The sequence below is a fragment of the Malurus melanocephalus genome, unplaced genomic scaffold, assembly GCF_030028575.1.
Source record: "Malurus melanocephalus ecotype Western Australia unplaced genomic scaffold, MMel_1.1 scaffold_116, whole genome shotgun sequence".
Classification (NCBI taxonomy): domain Eukaryota; kingdom Metazoa; phylum Chordata; class Aves; order Passeriformes; family Maluridae; genus Malurus; species Malurus melanocephalus.
Genome location: NW_026623348.1, coordinates 1,607,817 through 1,629,699, shown reverse-complemented (window position 1 = coordinate 1,629,699; position 21,883 = coordinate 1,607,817). Strand labels below are relative to the sequence as shown.

The 21,883-nt window shown below is 35.6% G+C and overlaps 1 protein-coding gene across 3 annotated transcripts in view; it reads right to left on the bottom strand.

Annotated features, from left to right (window-relative positions):
* The window catches only part of FGF7 (fibroblast growth factor 7), a 28,362-nt gene extending 7,802 nt beyond the window's left edge, over nucleotides 1–20,560 (bottom strand). Inside the window, exons 1-2 of one of the 3 annotated variants that reach the window (XM_057369906.1) lie at nucleotides 20,315–20,560; nucleotides 19,221–19,805 (exon numbers count right to left, since the gene is read on the bottom strand). In XM_057369906.1, coding sequence (XP_057225889.1) covers nucleotides 19,221–19,506 — 286 coding nt within the window. In that variant the 5' untranslated portion in view covers nucleotides 19,507–19,805; nucleotides 20,315–20,560. The remainder of the gene's footprint in view (nucleotides 1–19,220; nucleotides 19,806–20,314) is intronic. The other 2 variants (XM_057369907.1, XM_057369908.1) reach the window with 2 other exon arrangements.
* Between the last annotated feature and the right edge of the window lie 1,323 nt (nucleotides 20,561–21,883).

The window sequence follows — 21,883 nt, the reverse complement described above, 5'->3', positions numbered from 1 at the left end:
GTGCAATCTTAAATAGAGACAGAAGGGACTTGGGTAGAAAATAAGTCAAAACAAAATGTAACTTCTAAATTTCACTAACTTATGTTTCTCATTAATTGAATTTGGAGCATGTATTTATGAATTCAAATGACCTTTGCAAATGATTCAATGCCAAGAAAAATGATCTTGTCTTTGCTTACAGTACACTGTTTAATGGTATGTAATGTAATTTGTTCTTTTGTTCTGGGACTTAATAATTTAATGTTTTTGCCTCTTAAAGCAAGAAAATATGAATCCTGATGGTCAATCTTGGAAATCTGTCATGGTGTTATTGGTACATGCGTGCATTCGGTGACCCAGGACAGTAAATGCGTTCATTAGATGGTGTATTACACTTACATGTTTTTCCACAATAGTCTTATCAGTGAAATGAATACTTTTATTGGATCGTTTTGAAAGTAATTGGTTTCAAGAACTACTTTTCTATCTCTGGGNTTTTTTTTTTTTTTTTTTTTTTTAATATAGTGTCTGTATTGTAAAGTATTTGTTTGGTTTACGTTATTTTAAGTCTCATATTTTTAAATGCATGCATCTTGATGTTCATGTTTAGGTAAAACAATTTGTGTGCTCATTCTCTCTCTAAAAAACTAATGGTAAAAAAATTTACTGCAAATAAAAGTATTGATTCAAGGTGTTTTGTAATATGACTTAATTTTTACCCTTCTCTAAGATTAAATCAAAGTTGATAGAAAGTAGAATTTGCATTTGTATTGAGTACTTTCCTTAGGAAGAAAATGAAGGAGTTTCCTAGATAGTACCTCACAGAACTCCAGTTCATAAGCTTTCTAAGTAGAAATAAATGTACAAGTATATGTTATAATGGCTTTTAAAGCAGAGATGAGATTTCACCACACCAGGAACCKTTTTTCTATGGATTTGAGTTTAATGAGCAGCTAATTAAGTTAAAAGGAAACAAGTTGCTACATACATTCATTATCACTTTCTTCTTTAATCTTCTCTTTGTGATATTCAGAATTTTGGTTTATGTCATAAACACATATATGTTGTTATTTACAACATGGACCAATATAGAAGGCTAAAGAAGTTCTTATTTAGGGGCTTTGTGCCATATCTGGGTGTGCGTGCGTGTAGATTCTCTGAAGCACTTTAAATATGAATATGGCTGTAAAAGTGATCTGCACAGAAAAAATGGATCTGTCAAGTGTTTTCAGGAGTACGGTTGAAGCTACTGCTTCAGTGAGGTGCCAGACATCTGGATATCATGGAAAAATATTCAAAGCACTCAAAACTCCTGGGTTTGTCCTGTGCATAATTTCCAAGGAGGAAAAACTGTAGTTGTCTGAGGAAACATTATTAACAACAGAGAAGTATTCCTTGAGGACTTGATGCAGCACATTGTTCAACATCCTCAAGCAGCAGAATTAGCTTATAAGATTTAGTCTGTGTAAAGAATGTTTGATTAAGCAAAAGTAGCTGGTGTTTAATTACCCTTTTGCAATTCATTGGGCACAAAAACAGTAGGCATACTGTATTAAGAAGACTAGCAACTAAGTGCTGAAAAGAAATCCATTAATGTATTTTTTGTAGTCCATTGGATTTCCATTTATTGCTAATTTTTTTTAATTTGACATTACCTTATCCATAAATTTCTCCACTGTTTTTCAGTCATACAAGCTCATGAATGCATGCATTGCTAGGTGGAGCAACTTTATAATAAACCATTTTCCTGGTGGTACTCAACCAGATGACAGATAAGTTAGTTATGGAGTCTGAGCCACGTCAAAGTTAATGAGAGAAACTGCTACTTGATAACTATGTGAAACAATATAAAAGGGCAAAATGTGAACCAAACATAAGAGGGAATATACAACAGGGAACTAAAATTATTGTTTAGAAATGCAGTTATTTTACTTAYAAGATCTGTTCTTTGCATGTGTACTTGGACTTGTGGGTGTTTACCTTTATGACAGAACTTAAGTCTGCATTGTTCAAAGTACTTACACAATTTCTCATGCACCATCAAGTGTATAATCTGCCCTTTCAGCCGTGTATGGCTGGTACTGTATAGTGAAGAGTCTGGTTTGAGCTTCCAGACTGATGTTTGGAAATACACCTTCCTTTTTATTTAAACCTCACACATTTGATCTGCAGCAGGAAATATTAAAAGCCATAATATCTTTTTTGAGTTATTTTTCAGAGGGAATAAGTGTGATGCAGTGCTCATCAGTTTAGAACTTGCACTAAAGTTTACCTTCCCTAATTACTGTAGTGAGAATTTCAGTGACTATATTACAATTAATAATGGCTGAAGAAAAATACCTTAACATTTTTGAGTATTTTCCCTTATTGTACAACCTGTTTGGACTCAGTTTTATATTAACTTTATTTTAATTTTTGTGAGTTAGGAGATACTTTTATAAATCAAATGCTTTGTTCTTCATTGAAAATGGTGGCCTAGTAAGAATTGATCTAGGATGTTCTGACTCTAAATTGCCTTCTTCTGTGCATGTCTCTTGTGACCATTAGCAATTTAGACCACTGTATTTCCAGTATTTCTCTTGATTTGATCTTCAGAAAGGGTGGGACATYTGTCACTAAAGTAGATTACAAAATCATGGAGCTTTTCAATTTAGAGGTGTGACTGGTGAATAGCAGTATACAGTAACAACTGACTAACATGCTGCCCCGGGCAACCATTCTCTTGGGAATGTCTCATTAAAYTTATTAGAAGCCTTTACTTCGCTGATCTCCACTGTGCGTTATATAAATATTTTCTTGATCAGCCTCTTAGACAGCATGTAGTCATTTCTCATTTTTGCAGGAAACTACATTTCCCTCCAATAAAAATTGCCTTGAAGCTAAACATATGGTTATAATGAAGAATAATATTATTTTTTAGAATTAATATTGTCATGTAAAATCCAAGACTTAATCCTCAGTCTGAAAAAGTGCTCTCTTATTACAGCATTAATAATTCACTGATATGAAAAATGAAGAAAAAGAGTGGAATGACTGTTTACAAAATGTAATTGTTTCCAAGCAGTAATAAAATTAATGATTTAATAGTTTAGAGCTGAACTTGTACAACAAATGCTTCCCCTACAGCTCAGACAARGAGTTTTTCTAGCATTTAAATATTTTGTGCCAGTTTTGCTAGAATAAGTGATCTTTTCAACTTCACAGACTTTTAGAATGTAGACTCAAAATATCAAAAGTAAATGTAAAACATTGCTTATTAACTTTTTCACAGCAAAATRAGATGTATCCAACTAGAGATGCAAAACTTCCCAAATTCAGTTTCAGTGTCTACAGCTATTTTGATTCTCTGAACTTGGATAATTCCACATAGGACCACTGCCTCCTGTTTCCAAATTCTTCCATAATGCAAAAGTCTTTAAATAGATTACCTTGTCTTTAAAAATTTTTATTACTATGCTATTTTGTGTTTTCATCTGGTAAAGACCTGCTGTTTTCCTTCCCCCTTTCCTTAATTAGTGATCACAGTTGATGTAAAATCAGTCACGTCCTTTCTGTGGAATACTTTTTCATCTGTTTTTCTAAGACAAAAAATGAGTGCATGTTCCCATGCCTTTTCCATGTATATGAAAGTAAGGGATTCATTCTCTGGGTTTTGTTCTGAGGGACGTTATTTCCAGGTGCATTTCCCATATATCACCTGTRTGAATTGGCTGCAGGCAGTCGCAAAATCAGCTTAAATATAACATGGCACTGGCTGCTGGATTTACTCTGCTAAAGGGGGCAAAAATAAATCCAACATAGAAACTGCTGGGTTTTATATGAAAYATTCCCTGAGATCAAGGTCTTGCTGTTTGTTCTGTGTTGCTGTACTTCTCCAGCTGTTCCTGTGGCAGCTTTTCTGGTTCCTGAAACAGACTTGATGGAAGAGCAGAGCCATATTCTGGGGAGAAACTGAATCTAGGAACTACCTTCCTATGTTCTTTCAGGATAACTTAAAATTGTACATTGTTGAGACAAATTGCTAAAAGCAAATATTAAATTAAGTGCCTGGAGAAYGATCTTAATTACATTCTACAATGTGTTATGGGTTTAATATATTAATATATTACAATATATCATACAACACATTTTTAACAGTGAAAATGGTCCCAGAAGTAGTTAATAACCAAAATAATTTAAAATAAATTAAATTCAGAAAGGTTGCATAAGAAGGAAGGTGACTGCAGTACTCCAGAGCTTGAAGGTATCCTTAGGGGCCTATGGCATAGAAGCAAATAGTTTTAAATGGTTTGAAATTCTAGACAGCAAAATTTTATTTCACATAGTTAAGAGATCATTTCAGTCATGGACACTGCAATCCCTATTGAAGAGAGACATCTTTTCCTACTCTAAGTAGTTACGTAAAATGTAGGGCAAGCACTGTCCAACTGGATAGATTKGAGTTCAATTTCCAGATCAGATCTGCTATTTTGTGCAGGGACAGCTGAAGTCAGACATCTGAATATATCAATTACAATGTTTAGAAAAACACGAGCAGGCACTACGTMATTCCTTCCAAGGTACAGAATGCAAGAAGCTGCTAAGGAAATCTTACCAACCCTTTGCTGCATCACAGAGTGGGAATTGATAGAAACCAGCTGGCTCACTCCTGCCTTCAAAACACTGCTGGACATAAATTTATATGTATGGTTTCTCAAATTGGTCTGGTTTACTGCTGACAAATAATTTAGATTTAGCTGAACTTTTGAAATCTGTGTAAGACCAAAGACGAAAATATAAACTAGTAGAAGGAGAAAATTAAAACCCACTCTAAGTCAAAACAAATCGAATAATCTATTTCAAATCTGATAAATAAATTGGGATTTTAAGCAGATGTTTCTCCTGGCTTTCTCGGTRCATGGATCAAAATGTGAGTCAATTTTCCTACCATCGTTGTTTGTTTTCAAATAGCTGAAGTCATTCCTTGTCTKAATTTTGCCTAAAGTAATTAATTTCCCTCTAATTGCACACCTTTTTCTACCACTCTAAAATWTAAGCCTGACTGGAAGCCTGACTTTAGGGAAATCAGTAGAATATTTGCCATTACACACAGGCACCACTTTGAAATCTCTCTTTTTCTTGACGTGACCAGATATTGGTCAATGTATCACTGTYATGCTGTTGTTATCTTTAGTTGTTATCTCGCTTTACAATTCTATGTCAAAAACATCAGCAGCAGTGGAGAAAATTGTTCCTTTGCCACAGGACCAGTTGCTATTACCAGAGCAAATAGACTATAGGAGCTGCAGACAAATTTCTCTTTTATTCTGTAATTATTTGTGTGATTTTAAATCTGCCTTTTAAAATTCAGCCGAATTGACCAGTTGGAAAATCTGGAAACTTCTTTTCAGTTTTGACTGCAAATGCCAGGATGTAGAGGAAATCAGGTATTAACCATCTTGAGGCTGGTGATAAAATTTTTAGTTTTGTCCACATGCATAATATACAGAAGTCTGTGAGAAAACTATTTCAGCTAGAGTAATGTAAATATTTTCTTGAGTCCACAGCCTTTCTGTGCTTTGCTTTTTTTTGGGATATAGAAATAGTGGCCTTACTTTTCAKTGACAGTTACTTGTACCCTAGAAGTAGAAATCAGTGCTGTAGAACTCATGTTCTAATGTGTTATGATGTTGTATTGTGACAATAAGTTATCAGTCATAGCTAAGGTAAAAATGTAATGGAATAAGTAATCAGTACTGAACAGTTACTAGAGCATWGTATTAGACAAACTGTAAAACATTTCTTTAAATTTTTAATTAACTTTTCACCATTTTTAGTGTATTATTGTACACAATCCAGCTTCCCACTGCTTTTTGTTCTAATTTTTATATCGCCATATGTGAATTACTGCAGTTGTATTTATTTTAATTCAGTTACCAGTTTATATCAACTGAAGATATATAGAGGGGACAAAAGAAAGGGCAACTATGATGCTAGAAAGCTGCCTTGTGTTCTTACCCACTGTTCCTTTGCATTGTCACCAAGAACSCCACATAAAGTATTCTCCCAATTAACCAGAGGAAAGTACATAAAATATGATAGAAACCTCTTTCTTTACCTTTACCTTTCACTTTACTTTTGCCTTACCTTTACCTTCTCTTGTAACTAAGGAAAGTTTCTTGTGGCCCTGAACTGCCTAAGGAAGGATGTGAGCTCTCCTGTGCCTRTAAACTGCAGTACTTTGTTTTCTCAGCTCTCTGGTATCTGTGATATCTGTGACTAGTCTGTTAAAGGATTTAATAACTTAAATTCAGATCCTTTTTGGCATCCATATTGTAATATTGGTGGAATTCCAAATTTCCATCTCTGACAAGAATCAAACAACCTGTTTGATAGACAACAGCGCAGTGCATTGGCATAAGTGTAAAGACATACTTTTCTCTTGATCTTGAAACAAATGGCTGATTTCATACCCCTCAAGCATTTGAGGACAGCTTCAGTCAGGGGTCTTTGAGAATGTTCCACTTTTCAATTTTTTTCTGCTACAGTTTGCTTTTATATGTATTGGTGTCATGAAATTTTGATGAGCTCTATAGCAGTAATACATAAGCAACCTGCAGCAGAATATGTGGACCCCTTTAAAATCTGGARAACAGCTGGCCTATGAGTTGTAGATATTTGAAAACATGCATTTCAGCTAATGTGTTTAAACAAGGACCTTGTTTAAGCAGGGAGGAATAAAATGTTCGTTTTAAGGAAGCAAAATTACAGGTAGAGATTTCTTCCACAGATTTATAAAGCTAGAGGATTTAGGCAATGGTTAGCGGGGTTTTAATATTAGAGTCTGGACTGGGTAGCAGAAGCTGCATATGCAAATAAAGGGTTTGCAGCTCTTACATTTTTATTTTGTGAGAGATTTGTGTTAAGCTTGCGTAATTCTGTGATTGGCAGACTCAGTGTGACAGCCTTTTTGAGTSTGCATTATATTTATGATCATTTCTATTCCTTATGGCAATATTCTCTCCTAGTATTTGTAGCATAAAAGTGACTGCATAACATTGAACTTAGCAGGAAATTTTTGAACTGCCTTGAAGAGCATACGGTTAAAAGAGAGCAGGGCTTGGCTGTGCCCRTAGTGGTATGTTCTAAAATGTATAAAGAAAACCTGTTCTTAGTAAAGGATTTGCTATGCTTTTTGCTCTAACTGAAACAATTATGCCTATTCCAAGCACTTAAAGTGGKGAAGAAACCTTTTCTTTCTTTGCATAAAATATCTGTGACTTCAGCTGTATTGCAACAAAGAGCTGGAGAAACATTACCAAAGTTCACTGAGATGATGATTGTTTTTACTGCACAAAAATAAACAAAGTACTTTTGCTGCTCTTTACTTGGTCTTTTTGTGCGACCTCAATTCCCCCATGACTATCAATGTATTCTTTATTCATATGTAAATGYCAATGTTCAGTGGTAGGAAAAAATCTTAMAAACTGAGATTATGCTTCTGCTATCAAATACATATTCACYATAAATAATGCTATCTGTTTTGAGTCTATATAGAAATGTGAATCTGTAGTTTTAATATAGGTCAGAAAAAACCTAGAATAAACTTATATCTTTCATACATAAATATAAATTTGCACATATATTTGAAAAGTGATWACTGCTAAACTGAGTTTATTCTGATGTATTGCACTTTTCAGGCCATATCTTGGGTAGAATAAATAGAGRTAGCAGCATTACTCCTAYRTAGATATTGGTAAGATAAATAAGTMRTTCTGACTTGAAAGGCAGGAAGAGATTMATAGTGGAACAGGAATTTCATTTTTCTTTATGCCCAGTATTTATTACCAATGTTATGAAATGGTATGTTAAAGTAAAAGCACCTGGATTTTCAGAAGCAATAGTTATTATTTGCCRTATTTTTAAATAAACTGGTCAGCCATGGATAGGCATCAGTAACAAAACTTTTACTGATTTCAGTAGAGCCAGGCTTTTACAAATGCCATGTATTTGTCTCTTTCCTAATATAGGTCTTTCAACTCTTGAGCAAACTTTTCCTAATGAATCACAGGGCTAGATAGCTTTTCCACTAGTCAGTAACTTAACTCCTCCACAGCTGTGCAATATTTTTTACTTTCAACAGCAACTATTTAGACTCAGTGATAGTTTTCCATAGTACATCCCTAAGTCAGCATGAATAGAAAAGCCATATTTTGCCTTTTTGTTGGAAAGAGCTAATGCTGTACTTCTTGACAATTACTTTCTCATGTTGATTACATCTCTGTGCTGTTGAGAATGTATTTCAGTCAAATACCATGCACACAGAGTGGGAATTGTTTTTTTCATGTAGAAATCTATGTTAACGAAACAAATATGTCACAGTCTGACAGGGCTCAAATCAGACTTTTTTGTACAATATCACCTGTGATGTAGATTAAGAGATGATGTATATATAGGAGTCCATTGACAGAGCCTAGTTTGGGGTGCAGCTGCCAGATAGGTCTTAAGAGGAAAACAAAGAAAGGAATCATCCCACCGTGACGGGTCTGGTGTCGGAGAGTAAACTCATGAAACGAGCACTATAACAAACAATTCTACTTGCTAAGCTCAGTTCAGCTGAAAACACCCATAACTGCATTGCTGAAGTATGAACAAGAAGACAATATAATAAATTGTGATCCAAAATCCAAAATATTTRCAGTGCTGTATACAGACAGAAATATTGTTCATTTTCCTACATCACCTAAAAAGGGGTGATTACCCATGTTCTAATTCTGGAATCCGGGTAGTCTACTGGGGAAATAATTTATACAAAACTAATGCTCATCCGATTTTGTGACGTATGAATAAGGATGCCCTAAACAAAATWATATCACTGACAGAAAAAAGTGAACAGCGATGTGAAAAAGAAGAAAGGGAAAAAAGATTTTTGTAACGGCAGTYATGATTTTAATTGAGCCCTAGCAGGAGAAAAATACCAGTATCTTAGATATACAAGATTATCACTTGTGATAATCACAAATGATTAGAACAAAGTCAGGAAACACGGGTTCTGTTATTTTTGTCTTACCCAGCTGCATGACAGTGGCTACTTGCACATTTTTGTAGCTATCACCTGTAGTGATGTAGAAATGTACGCACCATATATATGATACGGGATTTAGGCTAAAGTATTGCCTTTTTTTAAGGTATCTAGAACTGTCCCTTGAGTACTTGTTAGGCCTTTCAGAGAACTGTCTCTAGGTTGTCTACATATCCTATGGGAAAAGTACAGGGTACAGATACCTATTTGTGTTTACGGAATATTTTGTTGTCTAAAAATAAAAAGTCTTATTTTGACAAACATAGAAGTAGATTACATTTCAAATGTTGAACAGTTTTGAATAATTCTCCAATAATTTCTCACAATAATTATGATAAATATATCTTTTATCACTAGATCGTTTTCTGCTTAAATGATATAGCCATTGTAACTCATCCGTTTCTCTTAAATAATCTGCCTGGATCAGAGTAAGGCTGTTCATYACCAAACTAAATTAAGGGGGGTTTTGCCTTATATATTGTGAATAATATGAAAATTCTGCTTTTGGTCTAATGATATGATTTTGGTAAGGCTGGTTTTGCTTCCAGTGTTCCCTCTGGATGAAAGTGCCATTTCAGAAGTTTTCATCAGAATGTGTCCTAGAATAATATGACTAAATTAGAGGAATTCAAATTCAAAACACCAGATTACTTAGCTACAAAATTAACAGAGCATGATTTCTGCGAAATATGTGGTAATACTTTTCTAGAAAGATGTGGTAATTTTATTTTTTTTTGTATTTAGTTGCATGACAGTTCTCTTCAGTAATATAGACTGAATTTCTCAAGTCACATAAGGGTGCAATCAGAAATGAAGGCAAGTTAAATGATTTTAGTTTGATATTGGTCAAGGAGGCTAAGCATAAACATTGTGATTGAAATTGGTGCGTAATATCTAAAAGCTTGGTTTTATTAATAGCTGTATTATTTTCATTGCTCAACTTAAATGGCATCTAAAGGGACAAGAATAAGTGGTCTAGGATTCTTGCCATTTGCTTTATAATTTGAGCAGACTCTCCTAAGGCTACTCTCAAAACTGATGTAATATTTGATTTCCTTTGAAGTAATAAATATCAACTACGAAGTCCAATACAAATTCTCCCAAGTATGAGGCTGTTACACTGTTAGCAAGGAGGAAAAAGTGCCAGACTGTTTGTCTTTTACAGCCTCAGTAAGAAAACTTCTTTCTTGGCTGCTGAAGCAGGTGCTCAGACAGAGTGTTCAGCTCTGAAACACAGTGCCAGCCAGTACTGATGGAGTGGCAGGATGCAAAACACAGCAAGAGGCTCAAAGCCCCTGTGWGCCTGATTGCACACTAATGAGAGGAAGGAGGGCAAAGCCAGGCCCTTGGAGCTGGCCAGTGGTGGGAGAAGACTCCTAACAGGAAGGGGCTCTCCACATGTTCCCCACTGGGTTTTTTCTGTAGTTCTTTTGTGGTCCCTTACCTTGTGTGGTAGGTGGTATTTTGTTTCCTGAGTGGATGAAAGGTCATTTTGGAATCATAATTTAGACATAAAGAAATTTATTTCTTTCTTTTTCTGATTGGTATGGAGTGTTTTAGAGTGCGCTAAAGAATTTGCTTGCCCTGGAAATTATTTGATTTTGGTGTTTGTTTGGTTTTGTTGGAAATACCGACCAGAATCTCCATGCTCAGTAAAAAATGCTATGTTTGGTTGGAAGAGTGGAGCTCACTTAAATTGGAAGAATGTTTTTTTTGTCACCAGTTAGTTTGAAAGTRCTTGTAGTTGTGTACAATTTACCTTTTGATTGGCAGCAATGTTCGTAGGCAGAGTGCTGTGTGAGTTCTATCACACTTGCTGTTCARATGTTGTCAGAGGTGTGCTGAGTGCATGGCAGAGATTTCTTTCTATGCTATGTCGTAGCATGGTATTGCAGAGATGGTGCGAAACTAATGCAGACACTAGTGCTGGGTGTGGAATTCAGCTGGGATGAATCTCACTTTGAGCACAGGTATTTGTCTCTGTCCTTATGTAAATTTAGTATTACAATTTTTTTGCTGTAGCATTGGGAAGTGACATGGCTGTGATGACTTCAGGGCTTCTCAGGTGCAGTTTCCCCACACAAGCAAACACAAAGGGCTGCTGCTGAGGGAGGTCCTTTCCCACAGTGTAAGTCTGTCTCTTGCTATAAGGTAGCTCTGTCAAGCAAGTCTCATTATTTGAATCACTATGTGATGGATTTACATAGCCAGTTCCCTAAATCCTTGTAAAATTTCACCAATAAGTGCTCAAAAACAGCTTGGATTTTTGTGTATCATCTTGCACATTGTGTGCAGTCCCCAAGCTGCCCAGGCTGTTCCAAAGGAAATAAATTAGCATGGTGGAGTTAAAGTTGCTTTTGAAAGCTGGTGAAAGTTGCAGTTTCCCATTGTGTCAGTACTGACTGCACTCTCCAGGATTCAGTTATCCTTTCTGTTTTACTTCAGTTTCTGTCAGGGAGTACAAATCTTGTTGTCACAACAGCTACACAAACACTGGATGGAATCACTGCACTGTTTGCTGCCTTCTTCCTTTGACTAGATCCCCATTTTCTCCCAAATCCAGCTSCTTAGTGGCTTGCTGGAGAGCCTGAACATTGCCACCCGTAGAGTTCACGTAGACTGCTCCAAGGGCAAATCTATCATCACCATGTAATGCTGTGTATGTGTTATACMAGAAGCCAGAGCACTGAGCATTTCCACTGCACCTGGCATGTAAAACTCCACATTTGCTACTGCATTCCAGCTGTGCACACAAACACCCACTGAACAGTGGCCCCAGTTCACCTGGGCAGCACAGATTCACAGATAGCCTTTTCCAAATTTGATGTTGATTTGGGTTATTGTTTTTCTGTCCAATGTTTTTCAGCTCTACATAATATGTATGTTCATCGAAAATAATTTCTGTGTTTAATAACCATAAATTCCCCTCTTTTTTTTTACTGTGAACATTTAACTTTTGATTGAAATACCAAAGCCCATGTGACATTTAAAAGTCTTAATAAAACAAAATTAACACAGGTGATTAAGGAAAATGGGCTTCTTTTAGGTGGGGCTATTTTTTCTGCTTTGAAATACATTACCTTCTAGTTAGACAAATATTAAGATTTCAAGGTATCAAAACAGCCAAGGACAAGTCTGATCACCTTCTTTTTATAGTCTATAGCACCTCCCAGTGTCTGTTGACACATTTAAAAGGAAGCAAGCCAGCTTAACAAAAATGGAAGTACTAATGCAAGGAAATGCCTTAAAAAAACCCAACAGGTTATGGGAATATTCAAAAGGTTATTGTTGAAGCGATAGAGATGAGTGGTGTTGTTGATCCCTGTTGAAGTTATTGTGGGTATCAATGCCATGGGATGGTCATGTTTGCTGTTTTCATTTATACTGGGCTTAATTTTGAAAGACTGGATGCAGAAGGAAGACTTTCAGTATTTTAAAAAGAGTATCTAGACCTTTTAATGACTTCATTCTCATTTTGTTCTAGGTTTTAAAAGCTAAATAGTCAAAAGAATCTATTGATTGCATTGATATTTTTATTGCTTTTTGGTGYGTTTTCATGAAGTTGTAGGCCACATCTTGAATATCCGCTTCTAACTTTTCAACACCAATTGTTACAAAGAATTTTTTCCATTTACAAATGATGTCATGTGTTATGAAAGTTTTAAAGTGTGACAATTCAGTGCTATGACTGTTAACCTCTACTATGTTACTGCCATAAAAATTCTCACTATTAACTTTTTAATTAATGATGTTTCTAAATTGCATACACCAGAAGTCTTACTTGATCTTGCTTTCGTATCCAGAATTAAAAATAATGTCAAAGGTCAAACAAGACAATTGAAATACAGTTGCCAAATATAGTCATAGACAATTATGCAATGAAAGCAGTKTGCCACCCACGAAGACTAGCAGCCTACATTTGCCTAAACTTACTCTGTTTTGATGAGAAAAGTGTTCCAAAATATGCTGCTAGTTGATAGATCTTGTAGTATGGAGCAGTATAATTATAGGGTTTAGGAGGCTTGGTGTTCCTAAGCTTTAAGGAAGATGGAGAGGAAAGCCAATGCTGTTCTGCATTCCAGGATCCTAGAAATCTGAAACAATCACTTTCAGATACTCAAACAGTACAAAAGTTGGAAACTGTGAAGGGGGGTATATGGATTTCTTTTGCAAGAGTTACTGCATAAGAAATTACATTTTCTACCTAATTCTATTTGCCTGTGTGGAAATTGCTTCTTTAGGATTCACCTGAGCTCTGTGTTTTTCTGTCTAGCTACTGACTTCAGGTACTCYAATTAATTTTCTGTTAGTCAATCAATGTTTTGTTATCAAATTATTTATTATTTCTAATATTAACACACAATTCTTTTGTGGTTTGGAAGGTTTTTCACTAATACTTTTTTTAAGCTCTTTACAGAGAAGTGAAAATATCTTTCTCATAGGGGTACAGAATTTGAAGAGTTTTCTCAGTCTGTAAGCAAATTGCTTAGAAGTTTGGATTAGCCTCAAGTCTCTTGAGTCTCAGCTCAAGGCCACTTCAGCACATTTTCTTCAGGATGGGGCAATAGCATGCTTAATGATACAACACTGAACTTTTTGAAGATTCAGAAATTTTAAACAGTATGGTCGAGAAAGCTGTGGGGGAGAAGGGGCTGTAATTTATCTTTTTAAAAGTATCCTGTAACTGCTTCTGCAGTMGGCTGCTAAATTTCATTGATCGTTACATAAAAATGCATGTTTCTCATTTCTGATAAAACTTAGTATTGAGAGATTCAGAAAAACTGCCAAGTCACAGCTGTACTATGAGGGTGTATCAAGGTCGAAGGAATCAGTAAGGACAATKTGTAGAGATTCAGATGTTTTTCACTGCTCTGACTGGTGTTAGCTCAGTTTTGAAGCTCCCCCAGGCAGGCATAGCCCTGTTAGTATATATTAACATGTGGAGCTGCTGCCTGGGCCTGAGTCCAGAGGTTTGAGTTTTCCCAGTTTGCACAGAGCTTATGCAATCATTTTTGTTCATAAGAGTGAGAAGAAAGTGAATATAAACTGCTACCGTCTGGCTTTACACCTATTTTTCAGCTGGTAAATGCCTAAGAATAGACAAGGTGATGAAGACGTAAGACCTGAAGAATCTTGCTGCAATAGTTCAAGGCTTCACACCCTGCTTTCTTCTCTTCATGTCCCCAAAGGCTACACTTACCAAAAAAGTCGATGGAAGCTGTAAAACAGATATAGCTCAGCTGGCTCTGTGGTTTGCATCGTTGTTAAACCCATGTTCAGCAGCAGCTGAGGGTGAAAACCTGGGATTTGTGATATTTGTGATAAGGCATAGGCTGAGGGACAGRCATGGATCTCTCTGCTGGCTGAAACTTGAGGGCTGGTACATCCCCCCAGTGCCAAAGAACTGGAGAGGCAGCAGGGAAGTCTGGTATTAGAATATTTAGAATATATAATATATAATTATTCTGTTATATAATAGAATATCTGATTAATCACTGTGGGAGAGGAAATAATTCTTGGTGCTGTGGGCTAGGTTTTGAGAGGATATGCATATATTTCTATTTGAGTGAAATCTCCTGTTATAAAGATCAGCAGAGTACTGATGTGAAGCAAAAGCATTTTCATGTTGATATAGCTTTGTCTTCTCCTGACATCAATGTGTTGGTTGAACCAACAACCTCTTGAAAAATCAAGAATGCAGCTGCAGAGACAGACTTTCTGTTTGTTTGGAACACACATAATCCTTAACTGAAACTAATCCATCAATACCTGCCTTGAAATACCTGATTTTCAGAAGCTGAATCTTCTAGTTTCTCTATGTAATATGTTTTTAAGTGACTGAAATAAAATTTATACRCAGCATACATACATTTGGTTTATGCTAAGAAGAGTATATAAAATGCTAGTGGAAGTAATTCTGATTTCTAAGCAAGTTGGAGTGTTTAACCACTAAGATGTGTACAAAGTCATCAGCTAGGGTTTACATTTGAGCAAGACTGAGTTGGAGTTAATTGAATGTTGCTGAAAACCATGACTTGTTGGATTTGGGTCGAAACAGAAGTAGTTTTCCAAGATAAAATTCTAATCAAGATTTCAGCCATTTTATGTCAAGATCTCACTAGACTGCTTTTTCTACTTTTTTTTTTTTTTTTTTTTTGTTGGCTTTATCCACTGAAAAGAAGAGGAAATAGGCACTTTCTGGGTTTAGAGCACACATGGAATATGATAGGATCAGACATCTTAGGACTCAGGTTCCGGGAAGGCTTTTCTAGTAACTAAGAGACCCTTTGAAGTCTTTAAAATGAGATTCCAAAGGCAACAGAGCATGGGAAGTCCTGAAGCATCATCCAGACATAGTTATAAATCCTCCTGGATAGGGTCAAAACAAACTGATTTTTGCTACCTTTTTTTTTTTTCTTTAACCAAAATTAAGTGGAATCAGACAAAATTCTGAAATACAAACTGAAATGAAGGAAAGAGTAAACAGTGGTAAGGAGAGATTTCTCTTTCTATCAAAGATTAAGAGTTAGCAAATTCCCTTGTTAACTCCAAGATTCGTTCAGTCAATCTTGCATTTTACAATCATGAATTCAAAAAGTGTGTTCTGTGTGCCCACTGAGATTCTTTTCCTTGAGCAAGATATAAAATTTATTTTTTTCTTTGAAAAGGTTTAGGCTTCAACAAGTTATAGTAAGTTTCTGTCAAAGGGTAATTTTTTTATGACTAATGACAGATTTTTCTGGGTGACCTAACCTCTTGGCTGCTGCCTAATTCTTGCTTTAGTTTTCAGTGAGTGACTCTCAATTCTCACTCTGCCATTTAGTTTTCAGACTGAAAGCAAAGCTGTCAGGTGCAAAGTGATTTCCCCTGCTTAGTGGAGATCACTGTCCTCTGATTTGATTAGTTCACTCTTGAGTTATCACCTTTATGTCCACCAGAAGGCTCTACTGCTTTCTGAAATGTGCACAGAACCATTCTTTGGGTACCTAACAAGGTCATCACTGCTGTGAACAGGATTTGGCAATTCACTGCACTGAGACAGCACGCTTATTTCTTGAACTAAGCAGTTGAATTCTATTGTCTTTTGAAGCAAGTGAATGACACATACAGATTATTTACAATTGCCAAGTGAGGATTTGGTTCAACATTTAGTTATGYCATGAAATTTGAATCCACACACATTTAATACAGTGGCTGTTAACTTAAAACCTTAAAAATGTTCACACTTTCACTATTTGTGCTGCTACTTTTGTAGTATTGTGTGTATATGTAAATTTATTCTGTAACCAGAGAAGTTTGAAATACAAAGGCCCTAATTCCTCACCATCTTAAATTCCCATAGTCCCTACTGATAAGAATACCGCTATGAATTTTGGCACTTGCCAAAGTTGTGATGAAATTATCTTTCTACAGACATTTCTCAATGTGAAGATTGTTCTTCACAATATTCATGCTTCACATCTCATGGGCTGCAAAGAAGTAGTTCATTTGATCTACAAAACTGTCAGGGCAGGTTCCTTCATGAAGCTAAGTTAAGATAGATAAAAATATGCTATTTCATGTTTTATTTTAGTAGCACAGGTTAGCAGTTTCATAAGGGAAAAGAATTCTTTTTRTTTGTTGTGTTAGTGTAAAATTAGGATAAAATGAGAAGAAACCTCTTGGAGTAACACTTTTCATGTCCATTGATTAGTTTGACTGCAGCGGTTCTGGTATTCCAGCCTAAGAAACAGGTTTGATTTACCTTTTACTAAGTTTCAGAACTGGAAATCATGGAAGAAGAGAGAACACACACAAAAATACATCCTTTTCATGGGTGTGGTTTTAAAATTATGCTTTTTAGAGACCCTGGATAAAAATAGCCTGTTTAGTGTTCTCATGTTAAAATTTTTTTATTAGGGAAGGTGTACTAGACCAGGTGAGGGGTTTTTTTTCCCTCTTTGTTGTTTGTTTGCTTGTTTTGCTTTTTGCCCCCTCACATAATATTTTTTTTATGGTTATGAATTTTAGTAGACAGCCATAAGCACATCTTCAGAAAAGCTGTTTACATCTTTTGTTGAACAAAGGGTATGACAAAAAGTGTTTCTACAATAATACTACAAAGCTAATTTTTTGAGTTTCTCAGAAAATCCAGATTATCAGTGTTCACTTTTTTTTAGTCCTCTTTGTCTGTATTTGCCTATTCTACTTGTCCAACAAAAGCATTTGGATCCTGTTCCCTAAGGTACAATAAATTGGAGTATTTGACTTAAGAYGGTGGGAACTTCCTACATACTTCAGCCAGATTAAATGACAGTTCATCACAGTGCACATCAGTTACCAGATAGCCATTAAAATTTTGGTTTTTCTCCTGATACTCGTTGTGTTTACCAGAAAAAGGATTCAATTGTTTTTCCACTGAAATATAAGTGAAATGGTTTAGTGACTCAAGTTTGCCTTTCTGTAATTTGTTACATCACTGAATTATCATAAAGTGTTCAGAAAACTGCAAGAGACCACATCACTGGCACAAGAGATCTGGTGTTCTCTAATGGGCTCACTACAGAATGTTTAAAGGTGTCATTAAAGTGCTTAAGCAGAATTGGATCCTTCAGAGAACTGAGAACCTCTGCTTGAATTAGAAATAATGCTAATTTGCTAACAAACTTTTTACTCGGGTAACATGGAATTAAAAAAAGCAACTGTGTGTGTAGTTACTCAGCTTTAGATACTGTCATAACGTGTTTGTAAATAATAACAGAAAATGATTGGTACTGTGAATATTCACTTATCTTCATTAATTTAGAAGAACCAGTTTCAACAACAATTTTTCCAATGACTTTATGACAACAACATTTCATTTCAAAAACTAGCCCTATGGATGTCTATTGTAGCAATGCCCTCTTGAAACTCAAAAGGAGTCTTCTTGAGTATGGACCAAATAATTGAGTTGGCTGCTGGCCATGTGTTGTCTTTCAGAGGAATATTCACTGTGTAATAGTGTAGGAAGAAAGTACACATATAGAAACAAATTTTAAAAGAAACAGTAACATTAGGCGATGCAGTTTTAGCCACACAAGTTGCCAAGCCGTTAATATAGTCATGAAGTAAAGAAATAAATTATGAAGCCCACTAGGCAGGCTCAAAGCACACGAAAGTGCTGTTCTGATAGGAAACAAGCATTCAGCTGAAACACACAGTTCTTGAAGTTTGATTTATTGATTTCTTTTGCTGCTGCTGTTATGAAAAGCACATAATTATATACAACAAATTAAAACTGTATTTAACAGCATTCTTGGAATTATATTTGTCCTTTTATTTGTCTTTAAACACTGGACCAGCATGTCCCTGGCCCCTTTTCATTATAACTTTTTAAAAATAATCCTATGTATTTTCTCCTTATATCTTAGTAATGTCTTTTCAAGCAGATGTCATGTTTCCCTAAATAAACAATAAATTTGTAACAACACAAAAGACAAAGTGGCAAAATAGTGACTGTAAAAATTGATGCCTTCAAGTGTAAATTGAAGTTTATATAGATATTGTGTGGAAAATACATATTAGTACAGCAATTCTTTTTCCAGTTCAGAATTCATACTTGGTACAGCTTTGTAAAATATTATATGTCCATTCTCTCTAGATGAGTCATGATTTTGGAAGAAAGGGGGGAGAATATTTTTTCAGCATCATGATCATTGTAATAATGAACTGCAGAAACTATAATAGATTTTGTTCCTGGCTTGGCAAACTATCTAAAAGATTTTGCAAGAGAGTTTACATAATTCTTTCCATTGAGYTTTTTAGTATAGCATATGTTTTCATTGTTAACTCAAACACACCAAACTTTTAGGTAGTTTGTACACTATATAAATGTGGTTTAGTGTTTCAGGAGTATTTTATGGGCAGACTTGGTGGTTATACATTTTCGTACTTACAACTTTAGTTCACTTGTTAAAATAGGCTCTCTGTTTGCTAATAGTTCCCAGCTGTAACTAATACATTAGCAGATCTACAATGTAGGATTTAAAATGACGCATTTCAAAATCAATAGCAAATGTCTGCTCTACRATTAATTGGAAAACTTGTTTTACACAATGGTCAGTACACGATACAGAACTCTTTCGAAATTATGATAAAGAATAGAAAACCATGTGTAAATTTCTAAACACTTAGAAATAGGAAAATCAAAAATATTACTTACTGTAGTTGTTATTTGCTTCTCTTGTCCCTTTCACTTTGCCTCGCTTATCAATCCTCATATACCACTGAGTTCGACAGAAAAGTCTTCTCACTCTTACATCCCCCCCTTCCATATAATCATAGCTTCTGGTATGTCGCTCAGGGCTGGAACAGTTCACATTTGTAGCCATTTGCTCTGGAGTCATGTCATTGCAAGCTAAAGATACAGTGCCCATTAGAAAGATAATGTAAAAGTATGATCTGTAGAGCAAAATTGGCAGGATCCATGTCAGTATCCATTTGTGCATTATAGTGCAGTGTTCTGGGTGTTCATGAACAACATAATGAAAATTAAATCTCAAGTAGATTGTTGCTCTTAGGTCACCGACCTGCCTTCTGTCTTTACGAGTTACAGATTCATTTAAATGAGATTGCTCCCTCTTCTAGAATTCTGATCGTTATTCCTTAATAGTAAATGGCGAAATAGAAGAGCTTCTTAAGTRTCTCTTCAGTCAGAATATCCTTTAAAGGCACAAGTTATAAAAACCTTTGTTGTCGTGACCTTCTTTACTACTTGAATTTGCTGCTTGCACTGGAAGTAAAAGATCTGTGAGAAAAGGTGCATGTGTAAGTCTTTATGCTCGATTGTTACAAACGTGCAAGGATACATTATGTTACTGAAAAGTACTACACATAAATATATTATATGCTGAGCTCACTTTTTAAAATTCTGCAAATGCATATACAATAGATATCTCTCATACAACTTTTTACATGAACAGACATTTACACTGATTGTAAACACAGTTCTGCCTTCAGTTTTAGGTCCTTCCAAAAATCTCCTATTSATTAATTTCAACTGCTTTCTCATGCATGATAAAATTCTCCTGATTACTTCATATCTTTATATTTACTATTAGCACAATCTATCATAAACTTTTCTCTAGTTCGTTTCAAAACAGATCTCACAGCTTTAGCCCTGTTTTTTTATTCACACTTTTTTCAGATTAATASTAGTTCTCTTAATTCTCTTTTTAGTATCTAGCATATAGAAATAAAGATAAGTTATTAGCTTTAGAAACTGTTGAATGATCTCATAAAAGACAGATAACTTACTTGTTGCTGTTGATAAGAGCTGGATACCCAAGTACTCCATTTCTGTTGTCTCCTTTTTGCAACATGAGACACTCTACTGTAGCTACAAACTTTCTCAGTTCAGAAAGACTCCACCAGAATTATAATTGTTTCCATAAATCAAGCACTGGAGCGATGGTGTGTATGTGCTTATGCGTGCGCGTGCATGTGTGTGTTGAGCCTGTTGTTCAGTCCTTTTCGATAAATACCTTTGCTGACCTCACTTGGAAGCAATTAGAATTTAACCAGTCAGCTGTCAGTTGAACGCACGAACAAAAGTAAAAGGAGACTTGCATTGTATGGTGTCCAATGGTCATCAGAGGGAGCTATGTACATAGTTTATGCTTTAAATCTCCAAGAATCTACTTTCTAAAAAYGTATACTTTGTGCTGCCTGGATAGAATTGCTTCACATGCTGGTTAGTGTTTCTGTGCTCTGGTTTAGGTCAGTATTTTTCTGTCCTTAAAAACATTCCTCCTCCTCTCTTTTGTACTCACATGTTTATCTCAGTTTGCTTTCAAATCTCTTCTGCAGTTTGGTGGATTCACAGTCTGCTTAGTGCCTTTCTGAAGGGTATGGGAAATGTGGGTCTGTTAAATGCTGTGGAGAAGAGTGTGCTGTAGCCATTGTAGATCACACGGTGTATTTTTATATCTTGGGTTTGAAAAGAGGGTCTACTGCACTGAGATTTTTTTGATCAGCCACTAGGTGAAAATGAGAMTGTATCTTTGGACGTTTCAAAGTCTTATATTCTAACACAACATTTATCAGCGTGAAGGAAAAATTGCTACCAGGGAGCAGCCTTCCTTAGCATATGCAGTTAGTTCTGGAAACTCACAATGTGAGAGTGAAAACTGGCAACAATGTAAGAAAATCCTTAATACRCACCAACCAACAGGCTTAAAATCGAGATAATCAAAATAATGGGTGGATACACCAGGTTTTTTGCTTTTGTGTACCTATTTCCCTGTCTGGCACCAGCCTGTCCGTGTTCCATTTCACCCTACAATCTGTTGAGTTTCTGATGTATGTATTTGTAAAACATACAGAAGCAAAGTTTTCAATAGCTCCTTATCCTATTTAACTGGCACACTGTTGATGTGAATACACCTCAGTCCCTTTAGTGAGCAACAGCAACAAGTAAAGTTTGGAATTAATCCGGTTATTAAGAATAGTTTACTTATGTTTCGTTGTTTATACTCGATAATATAATACAGTTTATCATTCCATGCCTTTATCCCATCCCTACTCCTTTCTTTCCTCTCTAATGGGTACCAGTTAYTTATTAAAAATTGTGTAGAGGCATTTAAAAATCCCAGGGAGTACATCTGTGCCACCTTGTGGTGAGGGGGACATGAGTAAACCGGGGTGTTTCCCGGACTGATCCAAACGAGCAGAAAGGTGTGCCAGGCAACCTTGTAGTACTCAGCCTTTCCTATACGCAAAGAGAATGAGTAATTTCCTTCCTTAACATCGACAGCTTCCTTGTCAGCACTCACATGGATTAATCCCATTTGTCTCTCACTTTGYGGTTTTTTCTCACATGAAGTC